General features: G+C 45.2%; 1 protein-coding gene across 1 annotated transcript in view; it reads right to left on the bottom strand.

Moving 5' to 3' along the window:
* Positions 1-3,711: 3,711 nt before the first annotated feature.
* Positions 3,712-20,546, bottom strand: part of LOC138259676 (cytochrome P450 2G1-like) — a 698,383-nt gene continuing 681,548 nt past the window's right edge. The window contains exons 8-9 of the mRNA XM_069207550.1: positions 7,100-7,241; positions 3,712-6,913 (exon numbers count right to left, since the gene is read on the bottom strand). Of these exons, the coding sequence (XP_069063651.1) occupies positions 6,717-6,913; positions 7,100-7,241 (339 nt within the window). The 3' untranslated portion in view covers positions 3,712-6,716. The remainder of the gene's footprint in view (positions 6,914-7,099; positions 7,242-20,546) is intronic.

Genomic DNA, 20,546 nt, shown 5'->3' with positions numbered 1-20,546 from the left:
ACACTGTTCCACCTCCACGGAGGATTTACTATGAACTTTGTTGTAGGGCTGAAATTGAGAGGGTACATTTTTTATGGGGATACCCCATCACATCATATTTCGTGACTTGATCATTTCATCTTCTTTGGACAAAACCTTCTTTGATTCACCTCCATCAATGTACAATGTACTTTCATACCACCCAACATGCCATTACAACTAAGTATTCAGGCCCAGATTTGAGAGGGCCTAGCGCCTACTTGCACCATATTAGTGTCATTTTTTGATGCTAATGTGGCCCAACAAGGCCAAATTTGCCGTGCCAGATTTACAAAGTGGTGCAATGCATGCAGTATGCCACATTATGCCTGCGCCAGGCATGATGTATGCAAGGGGGCTTCTCCCATTAGGGGGGCTGAAACAATGGCACAAGGAAATCGAAAAGATGTTGTTGTGCCATTTTTTGCAGCATTTGTAATGCCTAATCAGAGCAGGCTTTAAAAGGGGACCACGATTGAATACAATGGGCTCCTTTGTACTGTAAAATGTTGTCTCTAACCCTGAACAGTACATCAATGGCATCAAAAATGTTGACATTATTGCCCCCTACACTGAGCCATGGTGTGCCATATTTTGAATATGGTGCACACATGGTGGCAGTAAGGGGGCGCTAAGAAGTGCAAGAAAAGTGGCGTTGCACTGGGTGCAGGCCCACTTTCTTACATCTTCTCCTCAGAGTCCTCATGACAGTCCCCATGAACATTCCACTCACTGTTGCAGCAAGAAGATGAGAGAACAATCTGCCCTCTTATTCCTAACAGCAGGTATGGGTTCTACATCAAAGTGATACTCTAGACGTTTGGAGCTGAGATGGGCTACTCTAATAGTGGGTCTGGTAGAATTGCCATTACTCCCATTTAAAACAGGTATCAGGTCTTCTGGTCCATGCAGAACAAGAATTGTGCACCCCAAAATGGTGTATTTTGTGATAATTTTTCCACAAATGCCATTTAATTTCTATTATGACCCCAAACGTTAATACATATAAGGCATTTGTGTCACAAGATCCATGGTCTATTTGCTGGTCAGCTGGTCAGTCGGTGCTTGTCTTGGGGAAATCCATGGGTGTGGACTCAAATCTGTATTTTAAATTCTGTCCATAAATAGCAAACTTTAATATACATCCCAACACTAAATCAGACACTATGTTATTGGAGAATACACAAATGGATATTGTACATTTTCCAGCTTGGGCCATACCCACACCTACAACCACATGTCTTCTGAGACAATACCCTTGTGAAGTATCTTTCACTATCTTGAAGAATATGCTCACTAGGAAGGCATAGCCTTCTGGAACATTTGTTAATGATCTGCAAGAGCAGAGCACGGCAGAGCATTAAGTTATAGTTTGTTTGATAGACCATAACTGGTGAACCTTATGGCTTCCTTAGTTCTGTTTTGGCACCTTAAGGTCACTTTAAATGTTGTTTTTCAATGAATGTCTTATATTTTTACCTGTGGCGATGTTGGGATATTTGTGCTACTGTAACCACAGTTTTCTTGTAACTGCTGTTTTTTTGTTGAGTTTCTCCTATTTTTAAAGAAATGTTGGCGGTTGGATGCAGGGCCACCACTGTTCATTCAACAACCACCTCACAAGGTATTTGGCAGTGCACCATGTGGATTGAATTTAGGGCCCTGCTTTACCGAATCACCCATGTATCCAGTTTCTCTCTGTGCAGTAGAGTTTGGATCCAGAGTGGCACCTGAGGTACCTCTTAGTGGGATGCAGAGTCTGCACCCAACCACCTGTGAGGGAAGCCCCTTCTATATGTGGCCTTTGCGAACAGCAAAGTATGGAGACTGGGCCTAACCTATGCACCCAATTGCCCATGAAATATTGGAGTAGAATTTAGGACCTGGACACAGTGCAGGCCTTGTTCCCAATGATCACCTGTGCATCCTGTACATGTTGTACACAGCCTTCGATCAGGCACAGCTGGCGGCTGAATTTTGGGTCTGGTCTGTGGCCTAGCCCTTCACCTTTCTTCCATGCTCATCCTAGAATCTTGAGGTGGAGCCTGGCTTGAGGCCTGGCTACTTGCCCTTTCAACTTTTGCTTTCAAGGGTCCTTGGCCCTGTAGAGTTGACTTATGGCCAATCCATTCTCCAACTCCGATGAAATTGAGACTGCTACTAATGGCAGGTCAGTTGGTTGGTTGTAGTTCCAGACAACACTGTGAGAGACGAGGCAGAAATGAGAATTAAAGTACTGCTTCATCTATTACTAGGCTTATATATGTGAAGAACTACCATGAATAAGTAGAACTAACAAAGACCATGAAGGATATGAAGGGGGTATTTGGATACATTTAAACAAATGGTTTACCAGTAGGCACTGTACTGGAATGACCCCAACTAACTCTTGCAAAAGTTAAACAGAGAGTAACCAAGACCACCCCCTGAGAAAGAGCAACCTACTCACCCTAAAAGGAAAGAAAACGTTTTAGTATTGTGAGTCCCGAAGAAGGTGGAACAAAATTATTATAACCAGCGAAACTTGTGTCCAACATTTCTTCAGCCCCCAAACCACGATCCAACAATTGTGAAGGAGTTAAATAGAACCCTCCTTTTTGTGGTGTCTAAGGAAGTTCTGGGGGCATGGAAATGAGTGTTTAAGAGCATGTATAAGGCTGTCTGAATTCTGTGTTTGTGAGGATTTTAGATGTGTTGTGGTTTGGGAATAGTGGATTTTATTCACAAATCCCCGAGTAGGTGCTGCGGACTCCCAGGGGTCGCCGGACCACAGGTTAAATGTCACTGCTGTATGATATGTATTGTTCATTATGTATTTAGAAATAATTTTGAATGTGTCATAACGAATGGAAGCATGTTATATTTGTAATGCAATCACCATTTTTTATAATACACATATGTATGTGTCATTTACTATCTCTTGATTGATTCTAGAATTAAAGGAATACAGGCTAAGCAGGAGTCTTTGTGATAGATTATTGTTCTGACTACACCTTTCCTAAACTTAAAATATCATTAGTTGAGCTACCCTTTGTGTATTGCATGCCTTTTGGCCATCCACAATCAGCTCTGGTCACAGGACCCATGCCAGCCCCTGTGGCACCAAGCACGTTGCACCACACATGGCGATTTGCATGGTCAGAGAAGTAGCCTCTGGCTTTAGGGCCGGGCCTTAAAGTATTATCTGCTCACAATCATTGAATCTGTATAACCAAAGTTTATTTTTTAGGATTTGCTGAAAAAAGTATTTAAAATTTCTCCAGAATTCTATGGTCTCGATTTTGGGTTAATAAACATGCGAGAGGGCCCGAGATTCATGCCTGAAAACCCTGTGACGAAATCAGGAACTAAAGTTTTGTTCTTGGGCCTGTATAGATCTATGTTTCTTTGGTACCTTTGTCACATCTTCCCAGGGTCAGTAGATGCTCTCCCCCCCACGCCTCGAATCCCTACCGGAATTTCTTTCCGAGTGCAATCCTTGAAGCCTGATATCAAGTAATGGTCACCACAACAAAAAATAAAATTTGCTAGCCAAACAAATTGCTCAGGTCTGAGGAACCTGTCAGGGTCCTCAGATAAAACTAACAAGATAGACATAAAAATTAATTTTCCAAAACCAATGTTTTCTGTTTTTTTGAAATGCAAATAACTCAAAAACAAATGAGCAACTTTAAACGAAAATCACACACAAGCTTGATTTTTCAGTGTTCTAACTTTATACCACATCTATACAGCCTTTTTTAAACTGTCACAGAGTGCAACATTTTCAATTTGAGGTTAAATGGGAAAAACACATTGCACAAAGGGGGAAAAACACATTGCACAAAGCTAGGCCTGTAGAAGTATAGCCAGATATGCTAAGAAAGAATCAATATTTTTGAAGATTCATCATTTGCCCCCAAGATTATTAGTAAACCAAAAAAAGCATTTTCAATCAAAAATGTACTTGACCCTGACTTACTATTTTTAAAAAAAATTTAAAACAGCACAAGATGAAATGGGCTGTGCTACTTAGTGCAAGGGGAAGGCACAACACACCCCATACCTGCAGAGAGTGTTCTGTTGTTGCTGGAATCTCCTGTCCTCATGGTCTGACTGGGACACAAAATAGGTGCAGGCACCAAAATAAGAGTGGCCCCAATTAGTCAATCATATAGCTAAAAAAGTGGTAATATCAGGGAAATCAATGGTAAAAGCTGGCCAGAAAACTGGTCTACAACTACCAAAAAGCTATCCCACGCACCGATCTGTCACACCAGCCCATCAGGCACTGCCTAATTATCGTGAACTTAGAAATATCCCAGACATTGAATGGGTGTTGCAGACTACAGCACATGTGCAATCCATAAATTTATGGGAGAAATTAACATATTTGCCCTTGTTTACATCTGCTTCCAGTAGTTTCAGCTTTGTACCAAACTCTATGAGTGTTTTCATTCCACCACAGTAATGCTCACCTGAAAGAGATGCAAAGGAGCACAGAGCTGTTTTTGATCTTAGAAAAGGGCTCCTCGTTTTGTGTTGGGTAGTAAATGCCATGTGCCACTTTTCTATTTCCACTGGTGCAAAGCCTTAGTAAATCTGGGGGCAGATGTACTAACATTTTATACAGCAAGGCAACTTGCTATGTTGTGTTGCATGAATGGGAGAAAACAAAAAATGAGCCATATGTAATAAGATATGGTGCGATTCTGCTCTCTCCTAATGCTGATGCACTATTGAGCTTATTTAAGAGCCCACAGCTTCACTGGAGCGTCACTTTACGTGACACTCCAGTGGTGTTAATCTCTGCCCCATAAATACAAGTAGTTGTACTGCAACGCTTTCTGCGTCAGAGGGGTGTGCAATGGGTGTTGATGTGGGCATGCCACAGCAACACCTATTGCATTTTGACACTGCCTCAGAATTATGAGATTTTGTAAATCTGAGGCAGCGCCAAAATCTAACACCACACCAAGGGTGGAGTTATCAAGGCACAATCAGGAGAAATACTGTTATTACTCCTCGTTTTTTGCTTTTTCTATGTGTGCTGCATTCTGCCACATGCATAGAAAGAGAAAAATGTCAGAAATTATTGGTTATGTGCGGGAAGGTGTCCCTCCCTGCACATAAACAATAATTTGACAATGACGCTTTGTCAGAAGTGCCAAATCGCCTTTAGTGATTGTTTATGTGCAGGAAGGGACACCTTCCCACACAAAAACAATCACACCCCTCAATGCAGACATCGTTGCACGATGGTGCAAGGATGCCTGTGTTCGCAGCTAAATTTAGCACCAGCGCAGGGGACAACACAGGGGTGCAGGGTATTCAATTAAATATGGCGCATCCCTGCATTGTGAAAATGACAGAGCGTGGCACTGCCAATTTTGGCGCAGCATCGTGTTCCATCCTTTTCCCATAAATATGGGCCTGTGTGTTGCCTAGTTCAAATGCAGGCATGCTCGCACCATGTTGCAAGGATGCTTGTATTACAGCCCGGAATATGTTTGCACAAGAAGGGATATTTTCCTGCACAAAAACAATCCTTAGAGGCAAAGTCCTCTTTCTATGTGTGATTCAGTATTCATTGCTCAGAGAAAGGGAAAGTAACAAGGAGAAATAAAGACATATCTCCTTTTTAAGCCTCTCTATGGTAGGCACACCATTTAGGCACAATCCCAGGTGTACTGCCTTTAATAAATCTGTGATTGCACTAAATGTCCTAAGATGATGCACAGGAATGCTGATGCTCCACCAATGGAATGCCTACCACAAGGGAATGTAATACAATGCAAAGTACGCTGCTGTGTAGCATTACATTTATTTACAGAGTCATGCAAAAAAAAACTTGCATTGCTTTGTACATCAATTTAATGACTTGCGTTGCCTTGGGATGACTTGCAGCATGCAAAGCCAATGCAGTTCTTAGGTAATCTGCCCCACTGGATTTAGTTTTTGTTGGCTTGGCTGTTGTAAATTCACCTTCCCCTGCAATACATGCTACTCCTTTGCCAAAGCACAAGATGAACATTTACCATATTGAAACTCATCTATCATAATGCGGAAGGTTTTGTTATCAAAGTGGCTGAGAACAAGCTGGTGAAATAATAACCAATACACATCTGTGCTACTGGAATTTCGATCAATGAATGTGGACCCTGGAAATGTCCCTTAAGTGTAGAGTTACACTGCCAGTGACTACACCTAGAAATTCTGGGGGTGTTTCCCAGCATTGCAGGAGCACGATAATTACATTCTTATGTTTAAAATGAACAATCTATCCACAACTATTTATGACAAAGCAAGCTCTGCACTTTGGCAGAATGGGCGGACAAGCCAGCATCATTATCAGGTTGTAGATCCACACAATTAGCTAACACAAACAAATATGTTACCAGAACTTCTGTCAATAAAGCCATAAAGCCATGACTTTTGTATAAGGTTCCCCCCACCACCATACTCTAAATCAGGCCTTCTATTACGTTGGATACTTTCAACAATACAATAACAAGGGAAGTAAGACGATAAGGCTTCCTGAGTGTTTATTTAGTCTGAGCCTTATAAATATGACGGTCCTATTGACACGATTTCTTAAGTATTTTTCTTGTTGCTGCAAGCCTTTATTAGCTATGAATGTAGAAAATGGTAAACCTTAACTAGAACATCATATTGTTAACCATAAGCTAGGCCAAGCCACGAACCAGGTGGCAGATATTTCAATCCTGCTTCCCTTGACGGGGTACAAATGATAATTTATAAATGGGGGCCACGCTTTCGATGCCAATCTCTTGAGGTGTGAGATCAATGTCCTTGGGGTCAACTGCAGATTTTAAGATGAAGTTCTGCAGGATGGTGGTGAGGAATATAAAGATTTCCATGCGAGCCAGGCCTTCTCCTAGACAGTTCCGCTTACCTAGAAGAAGATAAATGGTGCTATTGAAAACAGTGGGAACATTATATCAAAAGGCATGTGAACATAAGAGATGAGCATAATGCAATAAAGAAAAAAGTGTTAATGTGCATCCTTGCAACACATTACACAGTGGATGAATAATATAGGAAAGGAGAATTATTTTAGGCAAAGTTTTTAGGTAAGTACCTAGAGAAAAAGGCACAGATGCATTGTTTGTTTTGAAAGCCCCGTTCTCATCCAAAAAGCGCTCAGGATTGAAGCTGTCTGGGTCTTTGAAGTATTTCCTGTCCTTGAGTACAGTGGAAAGTAAATACATCACATCTGTTCCCTGCACAGGAAAGACAAAGAAGGGCACAGTGATTTTTTTTTTCCTAATCACTTTACTGACCTTTGTGTTTCATTCAAAGGTACCTTAATAGTTCACATTACTATTTCAGAGACAACAAGAAATATTACAAGCTGTGTTCCATGCGCCCTGCACATATCAGACAATGATTATGAAGGATACAAAGTCAATTTACATACTTCAGCGACTTGAGTAACTTGCTACTCAAAGATGGTAATTATAGTGGGGTTCACCAAGGTTGTGGTTTGGTGCTCTGCACATAGGCCCAGATTCTGAGTGAAGATGATTAGTGGGTATGTTTACCAGAAATACCATTAATCCAGGGTGGGTTATATACTAGCTGTTGAGAAAAACCTCTTATTCCAAGTTTTCTAGAAGGGATTGGGCAATACGTGAAATTGATATTTACCACACTCTTTTCCATGTTTTGCCATGTTTTCAGCCTGGGTTTTTGCTTGTGAAAATCGTATAGGAGAAAAGTGTTGGGATGCAGCAATTTTTGCACCAGGAAAATACCTGTTGTATTTTAAGCTTAACTTGGAATTCTAATCACTGCGCTGAGTTTGGAAATAATCCTACCACTCATAATGAGGACCATAGTTTGCAGTGATGTAAAGGCAGTGAGGAACCACTTCCGATATACCAGAATTATGGGTTGAGGCAAAGTTGTATTTAAAGTGTGCAATGAAATGTCTTCAATCAAGTCAATATGAAAAATAGTTAGTTGGGACTGCCTATATATTTAACTGCAGCATTTTTAAATAGAATTATTAGTCACTCCTGATGAGAAGCTAACTTTTAACTATTCTCAATTCCATAGTAAGTTGGGCCCTTAATCAACAAAAAGCTAATATGCATCTTCAGTTGTCATGCTGTAAAGAAAATGTGGTGAATTTAGGAAAAATAACTCTGAATAGTTTTGCATCATGAATATATCAGACTTGGAAAAACAAACTTGCTTATTGTTTTGGTATCACAAACATAAAGATGTAGAAAGTACAAATCACATTAGTGGTGTACGGCAAATGAGGAATCAGCAGCTAAACTGGTTGGCTACCTGATTACCCCTAAACATGGTTCTTGAATTAGCAGCAAAAGATCAAGAAAAATGTGAATGGCAGGATTAGGGTTGAGTGGGACATATGTCATTTTGTTGAAAACTTCTGAATCCTTTTTCTTGGGGCTAAGTGACATCTTAAACAGAGATTGTAAAACCTTCAGCACAAGCTTGTAGTAATCATTTATAGTATTCGTAAAGGAAAAACTGAGAAACGTTCATGCAGTGTGTGACTTGGGAACATGACCAAGGTATTTACCACATTGCCCATAAAAATAGGGTGGGCTTCTGGCTGACCCTCCTAGATCTTCCTTCACGAACATATTTCTTCATTTTTTCATTCAATGATTTATTTCTTCAATCCTCTGAACCAATTTTGAGCACTTCCATCATTTTTTATCTAGTGAAAGATTTCATAACACTCAAATATTTGCCACTGGGATTAGTGCACTTCACACAAGCAACACACACATTTTAAACAGTATATTTCAAAATGCACAAAAGATTTTAATGACCCACTTATAGTCTGACATCTTGAGTCTAATGAAAGCAAACTCTCATTCTCGGCCATTTCAATGACTGATTCATCAAATTACCATAATTTAACACTTTAAATGGGAGCCTGAAGAGCACGTTTGCCAAAACACGACCGCCAACGAAATCAAAGACTGCAATTGAGCACTTAAAAGAAAGAACAAGAGACCGAAACAAGTACTGCACAAGTCTTCTAAGAACCTTACAAGTGAATGTTCTGTATTGGACAAAATGCACTTTAAGAAACACATCTACTTTGAAAATACATAAAAAAAGGGACATCAGACAATGGAACATGTGAGAATAAAAGTGTTAATTCAAAGCAAAGCACTTGGACCACCCAATATGAGGTTCAGATAAACACTGCTAACAAGGGAAAGAACAATTCAAGAGAGCATCAGGGGCCATATTTATCAAAGTTTTGTGTCGCCATGCAACAGAAAACCTGCAAGGCTATTTACTAAGCCACGCGTGGCACCTGCAGGACTGGGTACATTTGGAATAGCGCAGCAGAAGTTGCTGCCTTGCGTTACTCTGCCTCAAGGAGGCATTCCATTGTTGAAGTTGGGTGTTCCCATTTGTTCACCCATGGATTTTGGTGTATTTCCAAATTTACCATTACTGGTGAACCTGGGAATGTGCCAACATGCTATGCCTTCCTAGGGGAGGAGTAACAAGGAGAAATATCTTTATTTCTCTTCGTTTTTTTCCTCTTTCAATGTGGGCTGCATTCTGTAGCACATGCGGAAAGAGGAAAAAGTCTAAGAGGATTGTTTGTGTGCAGGAAGATGTTTCTTCCCGCAAAAAACAATCCTATCTCCAGGGCAGTCACCCTTCCATCATGGTCCAATGGTGCCTGCGTTAGTCCTAGGGAGCAGATCGGGTGATTGCCAAGGCAGCAAGCAGGAATGCACCATATCTTGAAAGATAGGTAGGGAGTAAATCGGGTGATTGCCAAGGCAGCAAGCAGGAATGAACCTTATCTCGAAAGATAGGATGCTTTCCTGCCCTCTCCCTTTCATGCAGTGCAGCACATCAAGGTGTCTTGCTGTATTGCGTGAAATAATGATAATCATAGCCCTAAGGGCCCGATTTAGATCTTGGCAGACAAGTTACTCCGTCACCATGGTGAAGGATATCCTGTCCACTGAAATATAAATCCCATTAAATCCTGTGATTTATATTTCGACAGACGAGATGTCAGTCACTGCTTTTATGAAGTAACTCATCCACCAAGATCTAAATCAGGCTCTAAATGTTTACAGCATCTTCAGAAACATTGCTATGGACGTATCATACTGTCATTTGCTTGGGCACTCTTAAGCTTTGATAACGTATGGATGCCAGCATCCTCAATCATTACACAGTACTCTATTAAACAACCAATCAGTCATTTCTTCCTTACTCAGCTTAAATGTTACTCAAAGACATAAACAAACTGTGTTTCATCTACAAGAAGCTGTTAAGAAAGAGCTTGAGTCATTACTAAAGCATGATATAATTGAGCAATCTATTGGTCCAACCTCAGGGTTTCGCCCATGGTGGTAGTGCCCGAAGAGGGCAGTGAAGGAGCTGTATGCATATGTGTTAATGTGCATCAAGCCAACAACGCACTTGAAAGAGAACTACACCCTGGTCTGCCCATTGCCAACAATATCACACAGCTAAACTGTGCCAAAGTGTTCTCTCACCTTGATCTGAACAAAGGATATCGTCGATTGGAACTCTAAGAAAAGTATAGATACATTGCTACCTTTTCTACCCATTTTGTTTTTTTATAACACTTGTGTGTCAACAGCTACAGAACTAAGACGTATCATACAACCTGTCATGAATGCTTTCAATTACAGTGATGACATATTGTTTTTTCGCAGCTACTCAATAGGAACATGATAAAACTCTTACTCAAGTGTGTTGTTTACATGCTGATGCAGGTTTATCCCTGATTGCTGAGAAATGTGAATTTAACGGAATAAAACTCAAAATCTTTGACCATATCTTTTCTGATAAGGATATGATGCCAGACCCAGCTAAAGTACATGTTTTATCAGCCACCAGTCCCCCAAAATATGTTAACAGTTTATGATCACTCCTTGGCATGGGCAGTTACTGTTCCAGATGCATGCATGAACTTGCCAATCAGTGCTCCCTTAAGAGAGTGAACAAAAATAAATGCTTTCTTTTATCAGTCTCATGAACGTGATAAAAGTTTTAAGAAAGTCAAACAGGCAATTAAGAATACAACTGAAATGGCCTACATAGATCCAAAGCTTCATATAGAGGTTGTGGTTGATGTAAACCCGGTAAAGTTGGGCACAATTCTTGCCCAACACTGCCAAATGCTCGAAGGCATATTGTGGCATATGCAAGAAGAAGTTTGTCCCAAACTGAACATGCCGGTTCACATCCTGAAAAAAAAGTTTAGCAGTGGTGTGAGATTGTGAACATTTCAACATATTCTTAAATAGAAAATCTTTCACTCTTTTAACCAATCATCAAGCATTGCTTACCATCTTTGGCAATGCAAAAGTCAAGATGCCTCATAGAATCAAATGTTGGGGCTTGTGAATACAGGTATATGACTACACTATTGTGCAATGTCCAGGGAAAGGTCAAAACCCTGCTGACTACATTTAACGAATGCCAGTACTGGGTCACTGAACCCCTTTCAAAGCTGCTGGAGCTTTAATTAATGTCATTGTGAAGTTCAGCACCCCTGCTCCTATTTCATGGTGACAAATTATTAATGGAACAAATAAAGTCAGCAACATGTTCATATTAGAAGACATAATTGCACATCAATCCTAGAAACAGCACAGTCAACCTCTCATATATGCCAGTGAGTATCAGAAGTTCAAAAATGTGAAAAAAGAACTGTCTGTTACTCAAAAAGGTATTGTCTTATGTGGTTTGCGAACTGTCATACAAGAGAATCAGCATCACCTAATGGTGATTATAGATGCATAACCTTGTTTTACACTAGTAAAACTACTATTACTCAAAAAAGAGTCATCAAGAGGTTAGATAGCATTTTTGCAATATGGGGTGTTCCTTCAATTCTGAAGTCTGACAATGGCCTTCATTTTAACAGTCGAAAATTCAGAGACTTTCTTGATCATCGCAATGTGAAGAATCAGGAAAGCATACTTCTTTGGCTCTCCATACTACTCTTTGAGCTTACCATTTGACTCCTCATTCAACAACAGGTGAAAGTCCTGCAACCCTGGTGCTCTGGAGAGACAGGACCAACAAGGTACTACAAAGGACCAACAGAAGATTTACAACAGATGGTGAACTTTGTCAAACAGGATTATTTCATCAACAAAAGATAAAAGTATATGCAGATAAGCGTCAATATGCCAAGAACATGGTTTTCAATTAAGAAGATTCAGTAATTGGTGCGACAACATAGAAAACGCAAATCTGATGATCCCTATAATGCTGAACTCTACGAAGCTGTAACTAGCAAAGGACATATGGTGACTTCTCACTGTCTTAAAAAATACATTATGAGAGATTCTTCGCACTTCAGGCATCTACCTCATCATTCACCAGTTCCTGATGTCAGAGATGAGACTAGTTTGATTGAAACTGTAGAGAGCCCCTTGACTGCATCTGTGACTACATTGCAGGTGCCAGTCTTTTCTGTTTTCACACCCTCAGATGACATAATGTGGGCATTTAGTCAAAGTTTCACAATCACTTATGGAGGAGTTGTAATATATATATCTGTAAAAAAAAACAAAATATTCAACAAGGGGGAGATATAGGTGATCATTATGACCTTGGCGGTCTTCTGACCGGCAGGGTTAACGTAGCGGTAACACCGCCAACAGGCTGGCAGTAATGACCGCCAAATTATGACCATTGCGGTGAGCCCTCCCACAGACAACCAATGTACCACACCAACTACCAGCGTGGTACGAACACCAAATACAGCAGTAGCCACCCACAAGCAGGCAGAAGACAAGGATTCGTCCATCATATTATGACACAGCACGCCGTAACGATTTCCAGGGTGATAGCAACAACACCAAAAGCCTGGCGGAAACACATCACTTAAAAGGAGCCACTCACCTCCTGGGACACATAGGAGTCTGCGGCTGCCATGGAAACTGAACTGCAAGTATTCCTGATGCTGTACCACACAAGGGTGGGAGAGAGTGGTGGAAAGTGACACACACATGCACAACACACACCATACACACACCACACACCCAGAAACACATGCACAGGAATAAACAGGAACAGTACCCCAGAGTAAATTAAAGCAGGACACATACACAATTCCAACCACTGTATTCCTATTGTATAAATATGTATAATGCAAAAACATGCACAAATGCAGAAATAAAGAAATGCAGGCCCAAAGGCCAGTCCAAAGTCACTAATGCCCACAGGTAAAAGTCCAAGCCCCAACTTGACTCCTGACAACATAGGGACGCCACTGTTCAGGGGCATCATGTTTGAAATGGGCAGGCACCTCAGGGGGCAGGGCTGTGGTGGGTGGGGGTTGCAACTCTTTGTGAGCAGGCTAGCCCACTGGTTCTGGAGGGGGCTTCCTGCCCACAGCATGAGGAGGAGGCTGGCTGCCCACAGGCTGAGGAGGGGCTGGCTGCTCACCGGTTCTTAAGGGGGCTTCCTGCCCACAGGATGAGGAGGGGGCCGGTTGCCCACAGGTTGAGGAGGGGGCTGGCTGCCCACTGGTTCTGGAGGGGGCTTCCTGCCCACAGGATAAGGAGAGGGCTGGCTGACCACTGGTTATTGATGGTGCCCATTGGTCTCTGGTTACGGATACTACTCCATGGCCACTATATTGTGGGCCTCCATGTCTAGGAATTTTTGTGGGGCCTCCTTGTCCAGGGATTTCTGAGGCTCATCCTTGTCCAGGGATTTCTGGGGCTCCTCCTTGTCCAGGGATTTCCGGGGCTCATTCTTGTCCAGGGATTTCTGGGGCTCCTACTTGTCTAGGGATTTCGCAGGCTCCTCCTCGTCCAGGGATATCTGAGGCTCGTCCTTGGCCTTCGATGTCTGGAGGGTCTCCTTGGCCTTGGTTTCTGGGGGGCCTCATTGACCTTGAATGTCTGGGGGCCCTCCTTGGCCTTGGATTTCTGGGGGGCTCCTTGGCCTTAAATGTCTGGGGGGCCTCCTTGGCCGTGGATTTCTCTGGGGCCCCTTTGGCCCTTGATTTCTGGGGGTTCTCCCTGGCCTTGGTGTCTAGGGGGCCTTCTTGGCATTGGATGTCTGGGGGTGTCTCCTTGGCCTTGATGTCTGGGGGGCCTCCTTACCCTTGGATGTTTGGGGGGCCTTCTTGGCCTTGGATGTCTTCGGGCCTCCTTTGCCTTTGATTCCTCGGGCCTTCTTGGCCTTTCATTTCTGGGGTGCCTCCTTGGGCAGGGACTTCGTTGGGGCCTCTTTGGCCCTGGGTTTTAGAGGTGGTCCCATGGTCTTGCCAGTCTGTTTGGAAGGGGCGGCACCCTAGCCCTCTGGGGGGGGAGTGTCCATGTTGCAGGGGTCCGGCTTTAGACTCATGTGCCCCATAGTGGCAGCTGGAGACTTTGGTGGTGGAACTGTGTCTGACTGGGTGCCTGAGGTACTGGCCTGGGGTGGTGGAACCTTCCTTTTACGGGCATGACGGGGGAGGGGAAGGGAAGACATCAAGGCCATAAAGGAAAAGCTTCTTAGGGACAATGGGATGGGATGTAGGAGGAGGGATGGGAGTGAAGGTAGAGGGAGTGGTTGTAGGAGGAGGAAGAGGTGTGCTGGAGTTGGGTGCAGGTGCATGGACAGTGTGCATGTGTGATGTGGATGGCTGTTCGGGGTCTGAGTGTGAGTGTGCATGTGTTACTGGAGGGGGCAGACAGGGTGGGTGAGGACAAACATGATGTGTGTATGGATGTTGTGGTGGTGTCTTCAAGTAAGGTGGGAGTGCTGCATGCGGGGGTGACTGCACATGTGGTGTGTGGGGTGCATGTCTGTGGGTCTGCTGTTGTGGTGACTGTGGGCAAGGCTGTGCAGGTGACAGGATCTGGGACTGTTGATGCAGTGCATGCAGGTGTGAGGATGTGACTGTGAGGGAGGAGGATGAGGGGGGATACAGTGGAGGCAGTGGATGATTTTGTGTGTGCATCTGTCTGTTGGCTGTGTGACTGCTTGTGGACTGAAGTGTGCTGCTTGTGTTTGTCTGTGCGAGTCCTGTGTGTTGTTTTGGGTGCATGCTTGTCTGAATGTGTCCATGGGATGGGTTGGGGGTAAGGAGACTGGGACTGGGTAGTGGTAGTTGGAGGGGGACGGATGAAACAGGGACACTGGCTGCCATCAGTAAAGAGACCAGAGCCTGAAACGATCTCTGTAGGGCTGCCAACCCACCGTGGATGCCCTCCCGGAAGGCATTCTATTGGTGCATCTGGGATGCCAGCCCTTGGATGGCATTCACAATGGTTGACTGCCCTACAGAGATCGATCTCAGGAGGTCAATAGCCTCCTCACCGAGAGCAGCTAGGCTGACTGGGGCAGGGCCTGAGGTGCCCGGGGTGAACAAGATGCCCCCCTCCTGGGTGAGCAGGCACAGGCAACTCGGTGGGGGGGCTACTGGGAGGGCAGTGCTGGCATGGTGGGGTTGCACTAGATCCTATGGCTGGGGTGGTCCCAGAGGGGTCCGCCACCACCAGGGAGCTCCCATCATAGGACAAATCAGAATCAGTGTTATCACCTCCTGTCTCCGCTGTGGTGCTCCCCTCGCCCTCCGTCCCACAGATCCCCTTGGCATCGGTGGACTCTGGCTTCTGAGTCCCGTGGGCTGCAGCTTCCTAACTCGCCGGTGTCCCTGTTCTTTCGCCAGATGATGCTAATGCACACATGGACAGGATGATAAAAGGAGACAGAGGCAGAGAGAAAGGGAGCACAGGGTCAATCTTAGCACCAACAGCACAGATGACAGACATATCACTGTCACAAACTAAGACTGAGAATGGGCAGTATGGACTACACTGGCATACCATAGGCTAAATACCACAGCAGGGAGGAGCCAAACACTGCCAGCCACACACCAACTGGGACCAGCTAAGCCCTGCCTGACATGGGAAGCACCCTACCTAGCTATCTAATATGTGCTTTACACCCTATTGTCCTGGGCTGGACCACACAGCTATATCTGAACTGGCATACTGGGGATCCACAAGCTAGCACCCTGCACCCAAATCCCATGCCAGCCAACAGAGATGGTTGACATATACACTGTACTCACCCCCTTGTCTCTGCTGTGATGCCCTCAAGCGCCCATCCAGACATTATGCGGGCCATCAGGGGAGTCAGTTTCCGACGTGCACCCCTCCCTTGTTGGTAGGCCATCCCCATCTGGGCCTCCGCGGTCTTCCGGGCCCTGCGTCTCAGGTCCTCCCACTGTTTCCTGCAGTGGGTGCTCCACCTGCTATAGACCCCAGGGTCCGCATGTCCTTGGCAATGGCACACCACAATCCCTTCTTCTAATGGGCGCTGACCTGCAGAGAAAGCACAGAAGGCGGTACACCATGAACCTGACAATCCAGCATGTCACACAAATGAGCCCATATTTATACTTTTTTAGCGCCAAATTTGCGCCCAAAAGCGGCGCAACCTTACAAAATACAATTCGATTTTGTAAGTTGTGCCGCTTTTGCGTAAAAAAAATGTTGCAAATGCAGCGCTGAAAAAGTATAAATATGGGCCATGGTCTGGAGGCCCCTACAACTGGCCATACTGGGGTAGCACTCCGTCCACGATGCACTTCAACTCCTCTGATGTGAAAGCTGGGGCCCTTTCCCCTGTAGCACGAGCCATGGCAGGTTCCAGACACAGGTCACAGCAGCACACGCAGTGGAGATATCATGCTGTGGAAAGTCAGGAATTAAGTGAGGTGTTAGAAAGGAAATGGCAGTCACGTCTGCGGCAGTGCACACTATCACCCCCGGCGTTAATCATTATTGGTTCCCATATTCTATAGAGAGCCATGTTAGCCAATGAAGAATTGCACGGCAGTGTGGCCCGCCTTCCTCCATGACGCCAACGCCAGTGGTGTGAGGTCACTTCCACCTGTCCCTGTATGAAGGTGCCATTTTCTAATGCTGGTACAGATTAATAAGTGTGTCATTGTAGTTAAATGTACCCACCTACACAGTTGTAATGTCCAACATACAAACATGCTCTTTGTACACTGCAGTGTTGTGTTCATGGTTCTTGTTGACATTCCTTTTCTACATTTGGGTCCCTTAGGTACCAACCACTGCGGAGACAATCACACAGCTGTGTGCACAATTGGAGCCTAATCTGCTACCTGCTATCCGTACCACCACAGCAATCCCCCCTCTTGTGCAGGTACTCTCAGTGCTCCATTTCCTGGTAACAGTCTCCTTCCAGATGACAGTGGGCTTGGCTGCAGGGATGTCACAGCCAATGTTCTCTATTGCAAGGGTTTTGTCTGACTTGCTCAAACACATGTTCAGCTACATCGCATTCCCCCAGGTAGATGACTTACCCACTGTGAAGGCTGTACTCTATCCAAAGGGGCATAAACCTCATGTAATTGGGGCCATTGACGGGACCCATATTGCCTTATTCCCCCGCTGGGCCAATGAACAAGTGTACAGGAATCAGAAGAGTTTCCACTCACTCAATGTCCAGATGGTGTGCCTGGCTGACCAGTACATCTCTCACGTCACTGCCAAGTATCCAGGGTTGGTGCATGATGCCTTTGTCCTGAGGAATAGCAGTGTCCCACAGCTGATGGCACAACTACAGAGGCACAGAGTGTGGCTAATAGGTGAGCCAGTGTCCCCACCCACTGTTTGTGAGTGTATGCCTTCAGGAGTCATGGCCCATGCCATTATGCAGGGCTAATGTGTGTCCCTTACTTGTTGCAGGTGATTCAGGCTACCCAAACCTGTCCTGGCTCATGACCCCTGTTAGGAATCTGAGAACAGGGCCTGAAAATAGGTACAATGATGTCCATGGGCATACCAGGAGGATTGTAGAAAGGACATTTGGTCTCCTGAAGGCTAGGTTCAGGTGTCTCCATCTGACAGGTGGATCCCTATGCTACTCCGCTGAGAAGGTCTGCAGAATCGTTGTTGTGTGCTGCATGTTGCACAGTTTGGCCTTCAGACGGCATGTACCCTATCTGCAGGAGGAGGGGGGTGACAATGCAGCAGTGTCAGCAGTGGACACTGAGGACAGTGAGGAGGAGGAAGAGGCGGAGGATATGGACAACAGGTCACATTTGATCCAGCAGTACTTCCAATGACACTCAGGTAAGACTCTTGAACTAAGCAAGACTACATTTTAGTGTTGTACTGTGTGACTGCAGCATGATGCAAGTCATTCCCTTTGCATCACACCTGACTGTCACCCACATCTTTCCTTATTGCAGATGTTGGTGTTGTTCCAACAGTGCACTGCTGTGATACAGACTGCTGAGATGCAAATGCTGGATGGGTCAACATGTTACTGGACATTTACACAGGATCATGCAGTTTATTACAGTTTGTTACATTGTACATTACCTGTAAATAAAGCACTATTACTCAAGTTGTGTCCAAAGTGTTTATTGAAAATAGTTCTACAATGAGAAGTGCAATAGAGTGGGGTGACAGTTGGGAATAGTCCAGGGTATTGGTCCAGTCTGTTTGTAGCACAGGTTCAGTATCCAAGTGGCCATAGGAAGGGGAGCAATGACAGTTCAAAGTGGACAAGGTGACAAAATGGAACACAAGAGGGACATTCATGAGGGGCTTATTTCCTGGCAGTGGTCTTGGTCTTGGCAAGATTCTCTGGTGTCTGTCTGGGTCGCAGGGAAAGTTTGCGGGGTGGTTCACCATCTGCAGGGGGAGGGGTGCTGGTGGCCTGTGGGTCCTGTGGCAGGGCCTCCTGTCCACTAGCTGCAGCAAATGTGGATGGCTGGCTAGTTGACTGGCTAGTGGAAGGAGCCTTGTGGTGGGATGTATACTCTCTCATGATGTTGGCCATATCACCCAGCACCCTTGCTATGGAGCCCATGGTAGTGTTCAGGGCCTGCAAATTTTTCCTGATCTCCTGGTGGTGTTCCTCCTGCAGCCGCTGGTTCTCCTGCATGATGTCTATCAGCTGACCCATCTTGTCCTGGGTTTGTTGGTAAGCAACCAGGACATTAGTGAGTGCCTCCCAGACAGTCGGTTCCCTGGGCCTGTCCTTCCCCTGGCACAGAGCTGTCCTCCGAGTGTCCCTGGTCCCCTTTGCCTATGTCCCGTGAACAGTGTGCCCACTGCCACAGACCCCAGGACCCTCATTGTCATGCCTGTGAGGTTTGGACTGAAGTCCCTGTACAGGTGGGTGGGCACACTGCTGATTGACGTGTCCTGGAGATAGAGGTCTGGGGTTGTTGGGTGGATGCTGTGGTGTTGGATACTGAGGGGGGAGGATCTGTGGTGGACTGGGTGTGGGCTGGGGTATCCAACTGACCAGTGGTCCCTGATGGGCCAGGGAGTTCATCCATATCCAGAACTCCAGAGTTGTGTCATTGCTAGGGGCATATTCTGGTGGGGGACTGGGCATCCGTGGCACCTCCTTTCCGCTGAGATTGGCTGGGGCACCTGTGGGGATGTAAGTGGTGTATTATGCTACATGTCTGTGAAATATTCTGCATCCCTAGCTTCCCCTATATTATTGCTATAGCCTTGCCACCTTTCTTTGTACATGGCGATGTTATGTGGGATTGTTAGTTCTTCATGCTGTGCATGCATTGGTGGTCGGTGTACATGCGGGGCTTGAAGGGATGTGATTGCAGTGGGTACGGCATGCAGGGCTTTGGCATTTGGGTTAGTTAATTGTGGTGGTGCACTGTGTGGGATGGAGCGGAGCGATGGGTTTCAGGATGAGGGGTGGTGGTGGAGGTGAGGGTCCACCGCCAGTCCCCTGGATGGTACCTTGCTGCTATGGAACGTACCTTCCCCCATAGGTCGTTCAACATCTTCCTGATGTGGTCCCTTGTTTGTGGATGCTGCCCCATGGCATTCACCTGGTTCACGATCCTCCTCAATAGCTCCATATTTCTGGCAATAGATATCTGCTGGATCTCTGCTCCATACAGCTGTGGCTCTACCCTGACTATTTCTTTAACCATGACTCGCAACTCTTCATCAGTGAAACAGGGGTGCCATTGTGGAGACATGGGTGTTGTGTGGTGTGTGTGTTGTGCAGAGGGTATTGAGTGATGTGGTGGGGTGTGGGGTGTGTGGTGCATGACGGATAAATGGGTGGTTGTGGTGTGTATGTGAAGTTGCCTCTGTGATTTGCATGGCAAGCTACTGCGGTCTTGTGTTGGCAAAGGATTGTGGGTGATGTGGGTATGTGTTTTGTAGTGCTGTTGGTGGGTGTGTGTGGGTTTTTAGTTCTGGCCAATGTGGTCTTGTTTTGTCTTTGGGTGGTCTTATCCGCTGTGGCAGTGTTCACCGCCAATGGTTTACTGTCGTTGAATGTCCGCTGTGGTGATTGGTGGGTCACTATATGGAGGGCTTAGTGGTGGTGGCGTAAAGGTATGAGTGGTAGTATCAACAGTTTATCACATTCAGTGGGTCAGGCGGATTTATGGTTGTGGCTGTTTTCTGTCGCTTTTGTATGTATGTGTCATAATGTGGCGGATGGGCGTCCACCTCCGAGGCAGTATGCTGGCAGCAGTCAGCACTGCG

This window comes from Pleurodeles waltl, chromosome 9, assembly GCF_031143425.1.
Source record: "Pleurodeles waltl isolate 20211129_DDA chromosome 9, aPleWal1.hap1.20221129, whole genome shotgun sequence".
Taxonomy (NCBI): domain Eukaryota; kingdom Metazoa; phylum Chordata; class Amphibia; order Caudata; family Salamandridae; genus Pleurodeles; species Pleurodeles waltl.
This window is presented reverse-complemented; position numbering and strand designations above follow the sequence as displayed.